Source organism: Pteropus medius, unplaced genomic scaffold, assembly GCF_902729225.1.
Source record: "Pteropus medius unplaced genomic scaffold, Ma_sr-lr_union100, whole genome shotgun sequence".
NCBI classification, from domain to species: domain Eukaryota; kingdom Metazoa; phylum Chordata; class Mammalia; order Chiroptera; family Pteropodidae; genus Pteropus; species Pteropus medius.
Window position 1 is genome coordinate 4,327,455 of NW_024350921.1, and position 15,588 is coordinate 4,343,042.

Sequence of the window (15,588 nt, forward strand, 5' to 3'; positions counted from 1 at the left end):
AAAAAGTCTTGATTTTCCTCAGTTTTAAGGTACAATTTTTCGCAGCTTTTAAGATGCACTTTCTTCCTTCACATTTTAATGTATCCAAAGTTAAAATGTATCTCACAGGTGGACGTACCTTAATTTGATGGGGTTTATCTCTTCTTCTAAAAAGCTGTTATCAAACAAATGGTGACTCTTATAATCAATGCTATTTATAAATTAAGGAAATACAGTGATTGTTTTTTACGTTGCTGCACACTGCCTGGCTCAGGGTAGCATAAAGAAATCTAATCTTTTGTTCTTCAAGCAACTTACCATACACTACTCATCACCTCATATTTTTCTATAAAGTTTGAAACTCTAGAAATTGTTGTGGTTTGGTCTGAGAATAATTTTGCTATAAATTTAGAAAACGTTCTTAGTAAGAACACAAAAGAAAGAGATATTTTCATTTTTCCATTAAACAATCCATTTTCATTTTTTAAATTTTTCAAGTAACAGACAAAAGTTTTCAAGCTACCCAACAGACTCTTGGATTTTGTGCTTTCATTTTTCTCTCCCTCATCCACTAAGCCTTCTCATGGTCACAAGCTCTTCCAAGTTTAACAGTCTTTTTCTAAGTTCACAAAATGCATCGTGCCAAGTCTACGATCTTACATATATATATGTGTAAGATATATATATATATATTTTTTTTAATCTACACTCTGATTTTTCCTTTTGATCGTATTTGCTTATTTTTTCCTATTTGTCACACATGAATTCTCATTTATCTTCATTTTTCCTCATTAATTTTTTTTTTTTATAATTATAAGATCCATAGAAATAAGCAAGATCATGATCACGGATAACTGGTTATTTCTTTTCACTCATGCAGTCAGACAATTTAGCTATAAAAAGTACATTTGTGAAAACATTGCGTCCATCTTACCTGGGAATTCACGACACGCACAGTGGTTTTATTGCCGACATCTCTCTCATAGCCACGGGTAGGAGCAGCATTAAATCTCAAAACTGCATCATGGGAATCTAAGGGCACATAAGTGACAAACTTGCTTTTTTTTTCTCTGTAGAATCAACGTAATCTAGGAAAATATGTTAAAGTTAATCTTTCCATACCTGAACCTAATTAGACACCAAAAATTAAGAGATCCGTCCATATACATATTTTTAGAATACTGTTTGTTTAGAATGAGGTCCTGGCTAGGGGCAAATCAACATGGAAACATATAAATCTATTCAATTACGAGTGGTCCTATAACATCTAAGTTATATTTAGACACTTGTTATGTGTATACATTCTTCAAAAGTGACATGCTTTATGCAGCCATTTCCCTAAAGATCCCAAAACATTTTGAAGATGGAATCTATAGGAACAGATAAGGATGCCATAGACAGGCTGCTCACCTGTGGCTTCTCACTGTTTGTAAAGCACGGAGGCTGCTCCTGGTGCCGCTAAGGCTGCTGCCTGCACCAAGACCAAGTGCGTCTCTCACACACCGAGAGCCACAGCCTTCAATTCAACTTTACCACAGTGCTACTTTGTGCTTAAACAGAAAACCAGCCCTGATTTCTGTGCGGCTTTACACACTGCTGACGATGCCAAGAAAACCCAGGTGTGAGCAATCTTAGAGCATGCCTAATTTCCAGCAATGGCCTGACTTACTGCCTCAGCCCCGGCGGAAGGGAGCGACCACCATCAACGGCATCAGCTACCAAGGCTCTTTATATTCTGTAAGGGCACCTTCAGACCACAACATAAATCTATGCCTCTTCATTCGACTTGACAGACAGACTTTTCCAAGTTCTCTGAGGTCCTGAGTGAAAACAAGGCTCCCGTATCATGAAGGCTGACAAGGGAGACAAGAGTGAGAGGTAGAGGAAAGCAGATGGAAATGGGAGGTATGTCCCCTTTCCACAAAGCGGTCTATATACATTCATGTGTCTTGAAATTTCCTGTGCCAGCTAATGTGTTTCCCAGAAACCAGACTGAAATCAGAGTGAATCGGCAATCAGGAATTTCCACGGGCTATCTTTAGCTTCTAGAATTCCATGCGCATTTCAAGTTTAACTTGGAGCAATGACAATGCCTATTTGTGGGAGAGTACGAGGTGAGAACATGTATTCCTGATGTGCCAGAGAGCCTATGGATACATGCCACATTTACCGTGACCATACCCCACTCAAGTCCCTAAAGCAGCTAGGCTTCTTGAGTCCTGCTAACCCCTCCTGAGCAGTCTCCTTGGGAGAGATCTTCCTACTGCTTAAGAAGTGGAAACTCAGCATGCATGCCACCATTAAAACTGTTACAAAAGATGTTTCTCTTGACAAGCACTGGACTCAGAATAATTCAGATTCCAGTTTTAAGTACCAAAATTAATAAACTTTGGAACACATAATGAATACATAAAAGGTACCTGGCTATGTCATCAAAAAAATCTCATAATGTTCTTTTAGGGGAAATTTTGCCATAGATGGCAAGCTATGACCTGCCACTTGTTTTAGTAAATAACTGAACTAAATAACTAAAGTGTGTCTGTACTGCAACAGACACACCTATTTGTTCACTATTTGTCTGTCAGGGCAGAACCAAGTTGTGAGAGACCCCATGGCTCACGAAGCCTAAAACATTTCCTCCCTGGCTCTTAAAAAAAAGAAGTTAGCCAATCTCTGCATTCTTACTTTTTGATTTCAGGACCCATTTACACTCTTGAAAATTTATGACAACCCAAAGACGTTTTGTTTATTTGGACCATATTTATCAATATATACCATAGGAGGAAGTAAAATAGAAAAAAATATATATTTATTAATTTAACTTAAAAAATACTTTTTTACAAAAATAACTATATTTTCAAAAACAAAAATAGTGAGAAGACTGGCACCATTTTAAATGTCTGCAAGTCTGACTTTTTAGCTGCTTCTGCATTCAATCTGTTGCAATATATTGCTTGAGTGGAAGTGTATAAAGATTCAGACGTATCATTGAAAATGAAAGGAATATTTTAAGCCTTTCCAGATTACTAGGAATAGTCTTCTTTAATACTTCATTAAAACTTGACAAGTGTTAGTTTCTTAAAAGTTAGTTGCAATGAGGAATGTGACACAATATCAATGAACTTTTCATGCTCCGTTACATTAAAACACATTAGTTTATCTTGTTCTCAATGGATGATCCAGCCGTGCACAATTTTGCAGTATTGTGCAGTGATCATCTGGAACTCCCAGTTCAATGAGTTACACAGATTTTCCAAATATTGATGCATTTCACCATAAACTATCAAAAAATTAGTTAATGTTACCATGGATTGCAGGTCAGTTATATGTATGGGAGGCTTCCAAGCTCATGCTTGAAAGCTTGAATTTTATCGCAGGAAACAAATACTGTTAGTTATGATCCTAAAAGTGACAGGGTCGCTTAATTCCTTTTTGAGAGAATACCTGTTATATATCCAAGTCTGACTAAAGTAGGTCTGTCAGTCATTTATTTCAAGTAAAAGTGGTGTTTGATGACTCAAACACACAGTGTGCTGGTACGCAGAGTGCTTTTCAGATCATTTCCTACTTTGTCTTAAAAACGTGTTTACTCAAAGATTGAGATTTAATGAAACCAATAATTTTTACTGTTTCATCAGGGACCTCCATAAGTGAAACTGGCACCTTTTTCTTTTACTTCTATGCTTGGTAGTGAAAAATAGCATGACTAAAGAGTTGGGTCCTGATTTGTGTTAAGCTGTTTTACCAACCGATGCTTTTGCATCATCAGTGCAAGCGTCAACAGTAAACAAACTTCTCAGTATTACTATAAACATAGTTTTCACCTCATGAACCCCAGAAAGAGTCTTGAACTCCCCAGTGTAAGCAGACCACCCTGTGTGAACTGCTGACCTAAGACAACCCTCTGAAGAGGCAGAGAGTGAGAAAAGGTTCCAAGCAGTGAGGTAAACTTCAGGCACTCAGAGGTCCTCAGAACAACACTGGGGCGAGCAGAGTGGTGCCAGCACCCCTAAGACGCAGCCCTCGCACTGAACCACACTGCCCTCAGACACAGCCCCGTCCAAAGGTAAGGTGAACAAACCAAGGATCCCAAGCAGTGGATGCATTTCAATTTAATTAGGTGGTAACTCCAAATTCATCGCATCACTCCTGGAAATGTCCCAGGTTTTAAATGCCAGTGTTTGACACTGAGGTGTTTTAAGCCTTCAAACAACTCCACACGGCACAGGGCACAGAAGTCTAATCTAGCTTAACTCCTTTGGAAGTGGTATGAGTCTGAAGAGTTGAAAGGCCAGTTTTATGGAGGAGGCAGGGAGATAGAGTCAGAGGCTGCTGTGGATGGAGACAACCTCCTTAAAGCTGTCAGTAAACAGTGAGTAGAAGTGGATCAAGATGAGAGGAAAAAGTGTGTGGGGGAGGATGAGCTGAGTGCGTCCATCACGCAGACATGTTTTGTAAATGTATGTCTGGCTGTGTGTGCATCTCCTTGATAACGCACCTTAAAAACTAAGCTGTCCATTCCTATTTAGAAAAGAAGAAATGTATCAGACAGCAAACACGAGAGGAATAAAGTAAAGCATCATTTCTGGAGAAGGCCTTTCCATGCAAGAGCCAGTTCACGTAGACCTTGAGAACGGAGCCAGGCTAAGCACTTTCTCTGACAAAGATTAAAACTCTTCAAAGAGCAGCCAGCCAGGAGGTGCATGAGCACTAAGTCACTGCCTTATTTGTAAAATAGGAATAATCTTATCTATTATTTAGGGTTGCAAGCCTTCTAGCAGTTAACATATAAAATCATTTAGAACTAGATCTCGTCTACTGTAAATACCCTATTAAGTATTGTCTGTGATTACAATTATTAGCTAAAGTATTTCTAAAGAATGATGCGCAAGAACATCTGGGGGCTGAACCCCTGCCCACCAATCCAGTTTTCTCTCCTTTCCCCGCCAGGCCCCTGGTGCTCACTTAGCTCTCATCACCTGCACAATGCACACTGCTTCTCACCTACTTGCTATGCTGGCCTTTGGCCTGGATTCCCCTCTTCTGGGGAATCTTTGCTAACCTCCTCTCTCTGCCCAGGCACCAGCCCTCACAGTGGGTCAGGATTTCACCGTCCTCCCTATCAGTCTACATAGCTCTCTGTCCTTCTCCAAATCTCGACATTGCCACTGCCTGTTCACAGTCTGTGTTCCCCACTAGACTGCAGCGAATTTGAGGTGTAGGTCTGTTCCTTATTCATCTTTGTGTCACTAGTAGCTGGCATAGTATCAGGCCTTGGAGAAGTGGGGATCAATAAATAATCATCGTTTACTGAATGACTATCCGACCTACTTTCTCACTTTTTTTTAGGTACCAAAATATGCCAAATCCCAAGCTCTCACCAGCAAGTACTTTATGCCCCACTCCCTACACACTCTACCCCCAACATTTTCCCACATTCTTCCCAGAATTCGAGCTTCAAGTACACAGATCCTGATCTCCCATATAAAGGCCACTACTGTCAGTTCAGTGTAGACATCTCTGCAGCGTGTTTCCATAGGACTGTTGGCAGGTGATCTCATTACCAAATTATTATTTTTATGTATGGGTGAAAAAAAAATCTCACTGACTCTAGGAAAGAATGTCCCACATTTTTGAAACAGTTCAGTTTGCTTTTCAATAACATATTCAAAGTGGAAATGTTTACAACCGCTATGACATAACGTTCTTAAAAACAATTACAGAGTATCACCCAGTCTAAAAGAACTGGGAAACAGGGCTGTGCTGCCAACAGAACCAGCAGAGGGAGCTGGAGGGCAGCCACAAAGGGAACCAAGGGGCAACCCTTCTTTCTGTAGAGACTCCCTGCTGAATATTCAGGGCCACTGCAGCCTGGAGGGGGCCTCCCAGCAGGGCTGACATGGAGATGGTCTCAGGTTCTCTGCCCTCAGTTTTCATAAGACTATGACCTTTTGTAAATCTGATCTTCATTAAGCCACTTTACAAGCAGATGTTTAGGGTCCAAGATGAATTTAGCTAAATAGTTCAGTATTTCCCAATATTCCAAGGTGCCCTCTACAAGAATCTGTTTTTATTAAGAGAGTCGTTAACAACTATGTACTGATAAGCATGTATACACTCCGGTGAGTAGGGAAGAGAAACGTCAGCACCTCACATACACTGCTGCTGCTGCCTATTAAAATGAAAATGTCTGTTTTTACAAATTGTATTACGCCATGATGATATTCTTAAAACTGAATTGAAAGGAACAGGCAAAACGGTAAAGAGAATTTTCAAAAATCTGAGTGTTTTTCAGTTATGATTCCACAATTCTAATCATGAAGCTTCAGATAAGTACATACAGTATAAATTTAGATACTAAAAATTAATAAAGCTATAACTGGCATTTTACATTCCCCAGAAATGTAATCCCCAGTGTTTCACACTCTATTCCAAATTCTGAACAGAGTAGAGTTTATAACACTCTGGTCAGGGTCATTTATGCCAGAATAAAGAGCAAGGGAATTCTCCCTGACAAACGAGAGCAATCCAAATATGCAACCATGATGCAGAGGTGTTTAAAACAAAGCAAAACAAAACCAGAAGCAAGTTACTGCCTGCTTTAAAGCCTAATACTTAAATTTCTTCTTACATTATTAACAATGATCCTTGGAAACGAGAAAGAACTGTGATGTGACTTCACTCCAGGGACATCTAAACCATGGCTCTTTGCTAATCAATTGCAGGCTGCCCTGCTCTTGCTCTGGCTACACATTTATGTGAAACATGGACAATGTTATTATGAGTCTGCTGTAATGTCAGCACGGGGACACTGGGATCCCAGACCTCAAGCCCAGATTTGTGTGTTTTTTTATTTTTAAAAATTTCACATAGAGCCTCCTTCCCAAGAACATCTGAGACAAGGTCTGGGTTGTGGAGCCCAATTACAATGACATTCCCCCCAATTTCAGGATGGCTCTGGAGTATCAGCCACTCCTCAGGGACACAGCACAATTAATAGATGCAGAAAACAAGAGTTATTCCTTTCTAACAAGTGGGCAACACCCCTTGAATGTCTCTTCCAGATTAGTTATGAGCTAATACAGTCTACTGTGAGAATGTATTAGACTCAGTTGTTTTACATGTGCATTTGAGGCCAATGCTGTGTCTGATTCACATTTGTTCCTCTGTCACCTAGTACCGAAGCTGGCACGTAGTAGAGGCTAAACACCTGTTTGTTAAATGGGTTAATGAGGCTGAAGGGCCAAGCTGCTTGCTCACTGGTACAGCAAGAGAATTAGCCTGGGCAGAGGGAAATCTAAGGCCTTAAAGCAAAGACTGAAGTTTCCTGAGGAAGAAGGAATTCTGCATCCAGACTGCAGCAGAGAAACCTTGCCTGACTTTCCCACCTGCTAGCCTGCAGATTTCTGGCTCCAGATATCTCCTCTTACTTGAATTTCCGGCCTACCTGTTGCCCTACAAACGTCAGAATAGATATTTCCCCATAGTCACAGGAGAAAGTCTTTCTCTATATACATACATTCCATCGGTCTGTTTCTCTCATACAACAACTATGAAACAGATGTGCCCCAGCACTGTACATGAATTTGAAGACACTGTTCAGAAGGAAAGATGGGAGCCTGGGGTGTAGCCATGTTATTTACCATTCTGAAGAAGGTCCCTGCTAGCTGCACTGGCTATGACCCAAAGGTTGGATTTGTACCACTGGGTAGGAGGTCAGAACTCATTGTTGAGACAAGAATAGTGTTCTCAAGAGCTGTCAGACTCTCCTCTGAGGCCACAACATCCATTTAGCCAGCTGACACCCCTGTCTTTGCCCCATGGGAGTTCTTTCCTTTCTCATCCTCTTGTTTCTCTCCCATGACTCTACCACATTATAGGTGCATCAAGCTTCTGTGGGCCAGGCTGGGAGCCAAACAAGTCAGAATAGTTTGTAAGAGAAATGAATCCTGAGACAGGAGCTGTGAGAGAGGACGTGGCCGCAAAAGGCGAGGTGCTGGCCTTTCACCCAGCTATGGGGAGAACACCTCTGTTCTAAAATTGCGCCAAAGAAAACCTCCGCCGGGGTCCCCAACAGGCTCATTCCGTCCCAGCAAGGGAAAAGCACTCTTCAGCTAATGGCTGGAGCATCCAGTGCCGGGTCCCGGGTGTGCCCTATCAGTGCGGTCCAGAGGTAGGTGGAGACGCTGCCAACCTCAAATGACGCACCGAGCTTGGGGCTGCGACCAGAGTCCCCACGATGACACTCACCTATCTCCTCCCCTAAGGAAGAGTTGAGGATGGCGCCGGCAGACATGACGACGGCGCAGCTGCGCAGGCCGCGCGGGTGGAGCTGGCCAAGCGGCACGGCGGGGACCAGTGCCCGCCAGCCCAGCGCCGAGAAGGGCGGCTCGGTGCCATCGAGAGTGCGGACCTGCACCCGGCGCCGCAGCGCACACAGCAGGGCCGCCCGGCTCCGCCCGGCCGCGCGCCGCCCGCGGAAGCGCACGCCGTGCTTGTTGGCGCTCAGATAATCCTTCATCGCCTTCTGCAGGCGCGGGTTGAGCATCTTAGAGGAGACATTTCCCTTCCAGAGCCGGTGAAGGAAGGCCCTGGACATGGAGGAGTACAGCCTGTCCCCGTCGTCGCCTTCATCCAACACATGCCTCCTTCCCTGCTGCCGGTGCCTCTTTTTCACCGGCCCTCTATGGGCCTCAAGAGCCGGCGACACCCCCTCGCGCCAGTCTACGTCCCCGGGGAAAAGGGACCTCGACGTGCCCTGAGTGTGGGTGCGCGACCCTGGCTGACCAGCAGCAAAAAAGTAGTCATCGTCCCCCGGGTGGAAAGCACTTTGAGACTTTTTCCTGGCCTGGGGTGAAAAGAGCTCTTCGTTTTCAAAACGATCTTGTACCTGGTCCCATCTCTGCAGGTCACGCGGACCCATGAGGAAGGGGCCAGAGGGACGTCCATCGAGCAGCCCCTTGTTTGCGTCTACGCTGCCGGGTAAGGAGGGCTCCTGCATGGCGCCCATGATAGCCCTCTGCTTCCCTGGCATGGGCAAGAGCCTCCTGGTCTCCAGGAGGGAGAATGAGCTGGGCGCAGGCTCAGCAGGGCTGCTGTCGGTGAAGTAAATGAAAATCGCCACGAAGAGGAGCCCCCAAGCAAATATCCCGCAGAGCATTCGTTGTCTCCATTGCTTCAGGTGTGGTTTCATGGCAGGTCTCTGGGGTCAGCACCTGGTGTCCTAAAGTGGCCAGGGGCCGAATGAACCTGAAAAACAGCCAGGTCTACAGTTAGCCAACGTAGGACACCTACTCATACATCGCTTGCGAGAGTCTATCTTCACAGGGGAGGCTTAAGATGGGGCATAAGACCCCAGGATTATCTGGGAGCTTTGGCTAAACTCAGGTGTTACATCTTCCCCACCCTGACCTCTGCGAAGGGGTCCCATCATCTCAGTTGAGAGTCTTGGGAGAGAAGAGGCAGAGTAGGTGTATATTTGGAAACCCTCTCTGGGTCACTCAGTGACATGTCTGCCTCTCCACCTCTACAGCTGCTTAATTGGAGCCACCCCAACAACTGGGTTTATAGAATTCTAATTTGGTAAAGCAAAGTAGGAAAGTTGAGCAGAGTTTGCCATCTCTTATCTGCTTATCAGATGGCCAAAAGCTCAAGTCTTGTATACTGTACAGCAGCACTGCTGTGTATTTCTAAGGGGTGAATTTCTTAAATGTGACAACCATGTCTGATTCTTCATGGTCTGCCCTAGGCCTGGGAGGCTGCTTGAAACATGCCAGAAGTCCACTTATGGGCCTGAATGAGCCATGTTTCAATGACTATGGCTTATACCAGGAGTTCTGTGGACTTCCATAGTGCCTCAAATTATGCTCACCTACTCCACTCTCACCATGAGTCTCTGAGGTAGTAAGAGGGAAGTATGTTAAAATTTTAAATAAGGGAGGATGAGAGAGCTTGCTGACTCTAGATGAGCCTCCAACGGAGAAAGGGTGACACAGGCAGCAGAGAAAAGTATAAGACAGAATGTAAGAGAGAAGGAAGCGCTCCTCCATGTAGTATTGGAACTCATGTTTATTGCTACATTGATACTTGGGTAGCACAGTGCTTGGTACTAAGAGAAACAATAAAACATTAATAAGCAATGCACCTAAGCTTCAGGAATGTAAGCCAGACCCAGAAAGGCAAAAACGTAAGGCATACTTGTGGAACAATAACTGAGCTTGCTAGAACTAAAAGCTGAGCACAGCACCCAGCTCAGGCAGACATTGAATAAACATGAGTTGAGAGAATGACATGAGTCCATGTGTATGTGCGCTGGGTCTACAGGCATGCATGGCTGTGTGTTTGGGTGACACTGTTGGAAAAAGTAGGGAAACCATCTAGGGAAAACTTAACCGGGAAGCTATGCCTTTTCAGCTGTGGAGGACCTTAAAGGCCTACGTGGATGTCTGGGCTGTATGAGAAATGAGAAGAGTGAAGTTCTCTGAGTCAAGACATGATGTGCTGCTTGCATGGGCTTTCAAGAGATGATTTTGTAACAGGTGAGGCAGGGGCAGGGAGGAGTGATAAGAGGAGGTCATTAGTAGACATCACTCAGAAAGGGTCTGATGAGAAGAGCTCAAGGGAAAAGCAGTGACTGGTCTAACCCTTCCCACCCTGGGCTGCCTACTGCTATAACACCAAGGCACATGAGGTGTGGCCACAATGCAACACAATGCTGGGGTTTTTATTTGGATGAGAACTGAAATCAAAGTGAGTGATAATCTGTCAATGTAGGCACCTTGAGAAGCCATACACTGTCTTTGGTGGGGGAAACAAAATGTGCCAAAGACGAAAACTACGTTTGCCTTATAGTTCTGAAGATAATTAAAGATGGCCACAGATTCTCTGACTCTCTTCCTATGGAGAGATGAGGTCTGCATCTCGGCCCCTCTAATAAGGCAGGGGGCAAGGGGAGGCATGACTGCTTTGATCAGCTGTCAGGCCCAGGTCCAGCCAATTCCACTTCCTACCTCTTAGAAAGCTTACCCTGGAGGAAGGCAGCCACCAACAAAGACATCTCTGTATCCTTAATCCCCCAGGCAGTGAGGAGGCCCAAGCTAGCCATGTGGAAAGGCTACATGGACTGAGAGATGCCAGCCAGCCCTGAGCTGCCCCTGCCCCTGCACCGAAGTGAAGAGTGAAGAAGCCATCTTGCACAGCCAGGCCAGGTGAACTTTCAGATGGTTCCAGCCCTGGCCAACCTATGACTACACCCATATGGAAGACCTCAAGGAAGAACCCAGCCGAGGCAGTCGACCTGCAGAACCATGAGTGATAATAAAAGTTTGTTTTTCTAAGCCACTGAGTTTTGAGGTGATTCGTTAAATCAGAACAGATCACTGGAACAGGCTCTAATAGAGATGCCAAATGAGAAGTGCCCAAAATGCTTCCAACAATTGTGGCGTCCTTGAGACTGATGAGAGTCTAGCCTCTCACAGGGACGATATGAAAAGCAACATTCATTTAATGCATTAATTGTAGCTTTTCAAAAAGTGTTTGCTTTCTTGGTCTTCACATGGGAGCAAGGCTGTAGATTTTATATACAATGATAAATCAAATACACATATACAGAACCTGCTTTCAGTAAGCCAAAAACACTGATGCCAAGAAATGAACATAGGAGAAATAATACCAGCAGTTAACTCTCTCTGTGCCAGACCCTGTGCTTAGCACTTCTAGATTATCTCATTCGGTCTTCTCAGAACCTAATAAGGTAGGAAATATTGCTATATCCATTTTATAGATGAGTAAACTAAAGTCCAGGAAGGTTAACTAACTTCCCCAAAGCCACAGAGACAGTAAGCAGCAGATATGCTGTACAAACCCTTCTGCTCGACTCTGGGGCTCACATTTTTAACACTAATTTCTGATTCTATCTGATCATACCAACTGAAGCTGTATTTTCTAAACAAGCCTCCTTAAACTATGGTGAAAGATCTTCTCCCCCACCCCAAATTGTCATGACCTGATACTTCAATATTTCCATTCCTACTCGGGCAATGTCCAATTGCTAAAAAAGTTTCTAAATGTTTCCCATCAGTTCCATACACATCTCAATCAGGAACTGGTAATAAGCAGTTTGCAGACCTGCAGAGTCTGCCGGCCACACTTACGGCAGAGTCTGCTAAGGGGTATTTCTGAACCTATCCACGCAGGAGGTGGTGCTTCAAATTGTAATGTCCAGCCTGAAGATCTAGAACTATTTCTGGTATTTCAACATTTCTATTAGAAATCACAAAAGTATCCTTAATAAGTTATTCCGCTTCCACTCCAATGGAGTACACACTGTAATACAATTGACACTAATCACTTGAATTAGCACAGTCCCACGAGACACTCCCACTTCCAACAGAAGCCTTAATTAATATCTCCAGGCCTCCTGCATTTCTCACTGGCCACCACTGCAGAGGTTACCGCTACTCCTCGGCTAGGCTAACAGAACTGGGCACTGTACAAATGATTTGGTTTTTTTGTAAGGGATACATGTAGTCCAAGGAGTGTATGCGGCGGAGAAGGGAGGGCGGGGGGCGGGCAGGAGGGTCCCAAATGCAGAGATTCCACGTCCACTCCCCATGGTGTCAGGCACATCATCCTCTTGGGCCATCGATGTGTTCAGCAACCAGGAAGCTCCACAGAGCCTTGGTATCCAGTTTTTATTGGCGTTCCATTGGTAAGCAGATTGGTTGAAGCATTGCCCATGGGACTGAATTCAATCTCCATCACCCCTCCTTTCTCCAGAGTCAGGCTGGCCCAAAGTCCCCCACTCTCTAATCACAGGCAGGTCTTTCTGGTGACCAGACCCATTCTGAAGCTACCTAGAGGCCAAGACTCACCTCATTAGCATAACAAAGACACTCAGGTCACTCAGGAAGTTTCGAGGGTTTTGGAAAATCCATGCCAGGAACCCAGGACAAACACCAGACAAATGATTATGCGTATCACAAGGCTGCAGTAGGCTAATTTAAAAGGCAGTCTTTCTGCTTCTGGTGGAAATTGTCATTTCCTGGTTGCTCTGCAACACTCTGAGGGTTTACTGGGGTGGATTACTAAAGAATGGAAAGTCGAGACTTCTTATTTCAGCATTTGTTTGAGAGGCTATTTTTAAAACGCAAAGTCAAAAGGTGAAGCGTGTGCGTAGGGCCACACTAGGTAAAACGAGGAAGCCCTGATCTGTTGGGAAGAAGCTAGAAACCTCGTTCGTACCAGACAACCCTCAGTTGCCTCAGTTCAGCAGAGTCAGGAAGCCACGGAACTGGAGCTGAAAGGTAAACCTGCTAAATTTCATGATTCAGAGTATCAGACATATAGACTTTCTCACATATAAATGCTTTGTTCTCAGCCGAAGACATGCAAAAGTCTTTTTTTTTTCGCCCCCGTGCAGAGATGACAGACATGAAAGGGAGAGACAAGGATGAGAGGAAGTCTGTGGACACAAAAAAAGTAAAGGGAAAGCTTAGCTGGGTAGAGGGGGCTGCTGTGGGGCCAGGACCCTGGGACAGATTTTGTCCTCTCCACCTAGTGGGCTGGGAAGTAGAAAGGGTGGGATTTGTGAAGCTCTCTGAGCACCATGAAAAGAATAAGTATCAGAATACAAAGAATGAGGACTTTTCATTAAGGGAGACTTACATGGCGCCTCCTGCACAGTAGTAACAGGAAGGAGTGAGGTCGCAGCCTCAACGCTTGATTAGGCTTCAACTTTTAATAATCCAAAAGCCTTCTCTGCAACTCTGTCACTGCAAGCCTGGCGCCAATTAAGGGAACATTCTCCAAGGATTAAATCTCAAGGTAAGAGTAAACCCTCTGCTAGCAAAATGCTACGGAAATCGTTGTGTGTATCCCGTGTCTCAGTCATCAGCGTATTAGTAAAAATCCAGGTTAGAGAGAGGTAGAGGACATCATCAATGTCACAGCCTTAAATCATTCTTTTCCTTGAAATGACCATACAGCCTAATAGGAAGAAATGTTTGGCTAAGAAATAGGAAAAAAAAAAACACATATTTTTCTCTAATATAATATATCATATATAGTATAATGACATAGCTTAAACAACGGTGTCAGTAACGCTCATTGCTATATCCCATCATTAGCTGGTGTGATATAAATCACATCGGTGACATATAAGTGGCACATCAGGGCAATCATCTGTCCCCAGGCACCAATGAAAAAGTGCTCCCTAATCATACGTCCATGTGTGCTTTGTTGGGGATGGTGTAAGTGACTGCAGCTGCTGAGTTCTTGCTAGTTTTCCCCTGAGAAGAGAACTGGCAAGATTACATGCATAGTTTGTGAGGTGCGGCTTTCTCTTCTTTTCCATGGTAATTCTAACATTTTATCTGGCAGGGCTAAAGTTTAAATTCCAAGTGCATGTTTCTGCCTATCTGAACGGCATTTGTCCATCCCCACCCTTTTCCTGCTGTGTGTTGCCTCTCCAGCCAAGCCTCTAGCAAACCTGCACGGTAACACTAAGGCTGTGATTACAGGCAAAATTTAAAAAATGACCTACCACTAGAAATTATTTTAATTGTTCTACCTGCTCAGGAATTTTGGTTCCCATATCTTAGGAACTAATTCTCAAACAAAGAAATGACTCACATTTCCAACATGGGTATTCAAAATCGTACAAAAGAGTGTTTAAATTCTCTTTCAAATTGTTGAGAAAGAAATCACATTTTCCAAAGGGCACAATTTATTAAAAGTTGTCAGATGAAATTATGAATTGCAAGCACTGCCAGAGATGAACAGTGCAACACAGCTAAGGGTGAATACAGCCACCTTCTTATTTTGTTCAAGGGTAAAGTGAAGTTCGTTCTGGGCTTTGCCGCTTTAATGTCCCTCGTAAGCCCGGAGGTTGACAAGTTTTGATCAACAGTTTTCTTGAATGGAGAGTATCTTTCAACACACTTTAATTGATGTGTCTGCTACAATTGCTATCTGGCCAGGTTTTCTGTTGGTGTGAGAAACACTCATGTTCTTTTTTGTGTAGAAGTTGTCTGAACTGATCTTAAATCTAAGTATTTATTTTAACATTGAAATAATAAAGGAGATTTAGTGTGTGAGCGATAGTGAGACAGTCGGGTATCTTAATAGCCTTCAGCAGTCATTTTCTTTCAAGAATCATTTTTCTAAAATTAGCTCTTGTCGCATATCCAAGAAAACACCCAGTCTGCAGAAAGGAGGAAGGCGCCACCTCCAGCTGGAATTCTTCTAACTTTGCAACCTCATAGGCGCCTTTTACAAATGATCCCCTTTCTCTTCCTTTTTCAGTTTTTATTTTTTAAAAAGCCTTCAGACTGCTAAATGCTTGACACTAAAAGTCCACTCCCTAATTTGTTTTCTCTCTAGGCCCAGCCCATTCTTAAGCCGATGTCCAGAAGAACGAAGAAAAAGTCAGCCCAGGTCCAGCAGAGCTTGATGGTGGAAGGGCAGCCCCACGGCCTGGCCGTGTGAGCCCTGAAGGCCAGGCAGCTGTCCCGGGTCAGGCCAAGTCTCCCTGCCACCAGGAGCCGCTTGACTCTAGAATGGATTTGGTAACCTCATGTGCGAGGATGGACACTGCTAGGACTGGCGAAC

At 43.9% G+C, this 15,588-nt stretch overlaps 1 protein-coding gene across 4 annotated transcripts in view; it reads right to left on the reverse strand.

The window, feature by feature from the left end:
• ST6GAL2 (ST6 beta-galactoside alpha-2,6-sialyltransferase 2) overlaps positions 1-15,588 on the reverse strand; it is a 66,672-nt gene that overhangs the window by 19,478 nt on the left and 31,606 nt on the right. For all 4 annotated transcript variants that reach the window (XM_039840158.1, XM_039840157.1, XM_039840159.1 and 1 more), the window contains 2 exons: positions 8,230-9,228; positions 914-1,011 (listed from right to left, as the gene is read on the reverse strand). In XM_039840158.1, the coding sequence (XP_039696092.1) occupies positions 914-1,011; positions 8,230-9,172 (1,041 nt within the window). In that variant the 5' untranslated portion in view covers positions 9,173-9,228. The remainder of the gene's footprint in view (positions 1-913; positions 1,012-8,229; positions 9,229-15,588) is intronic.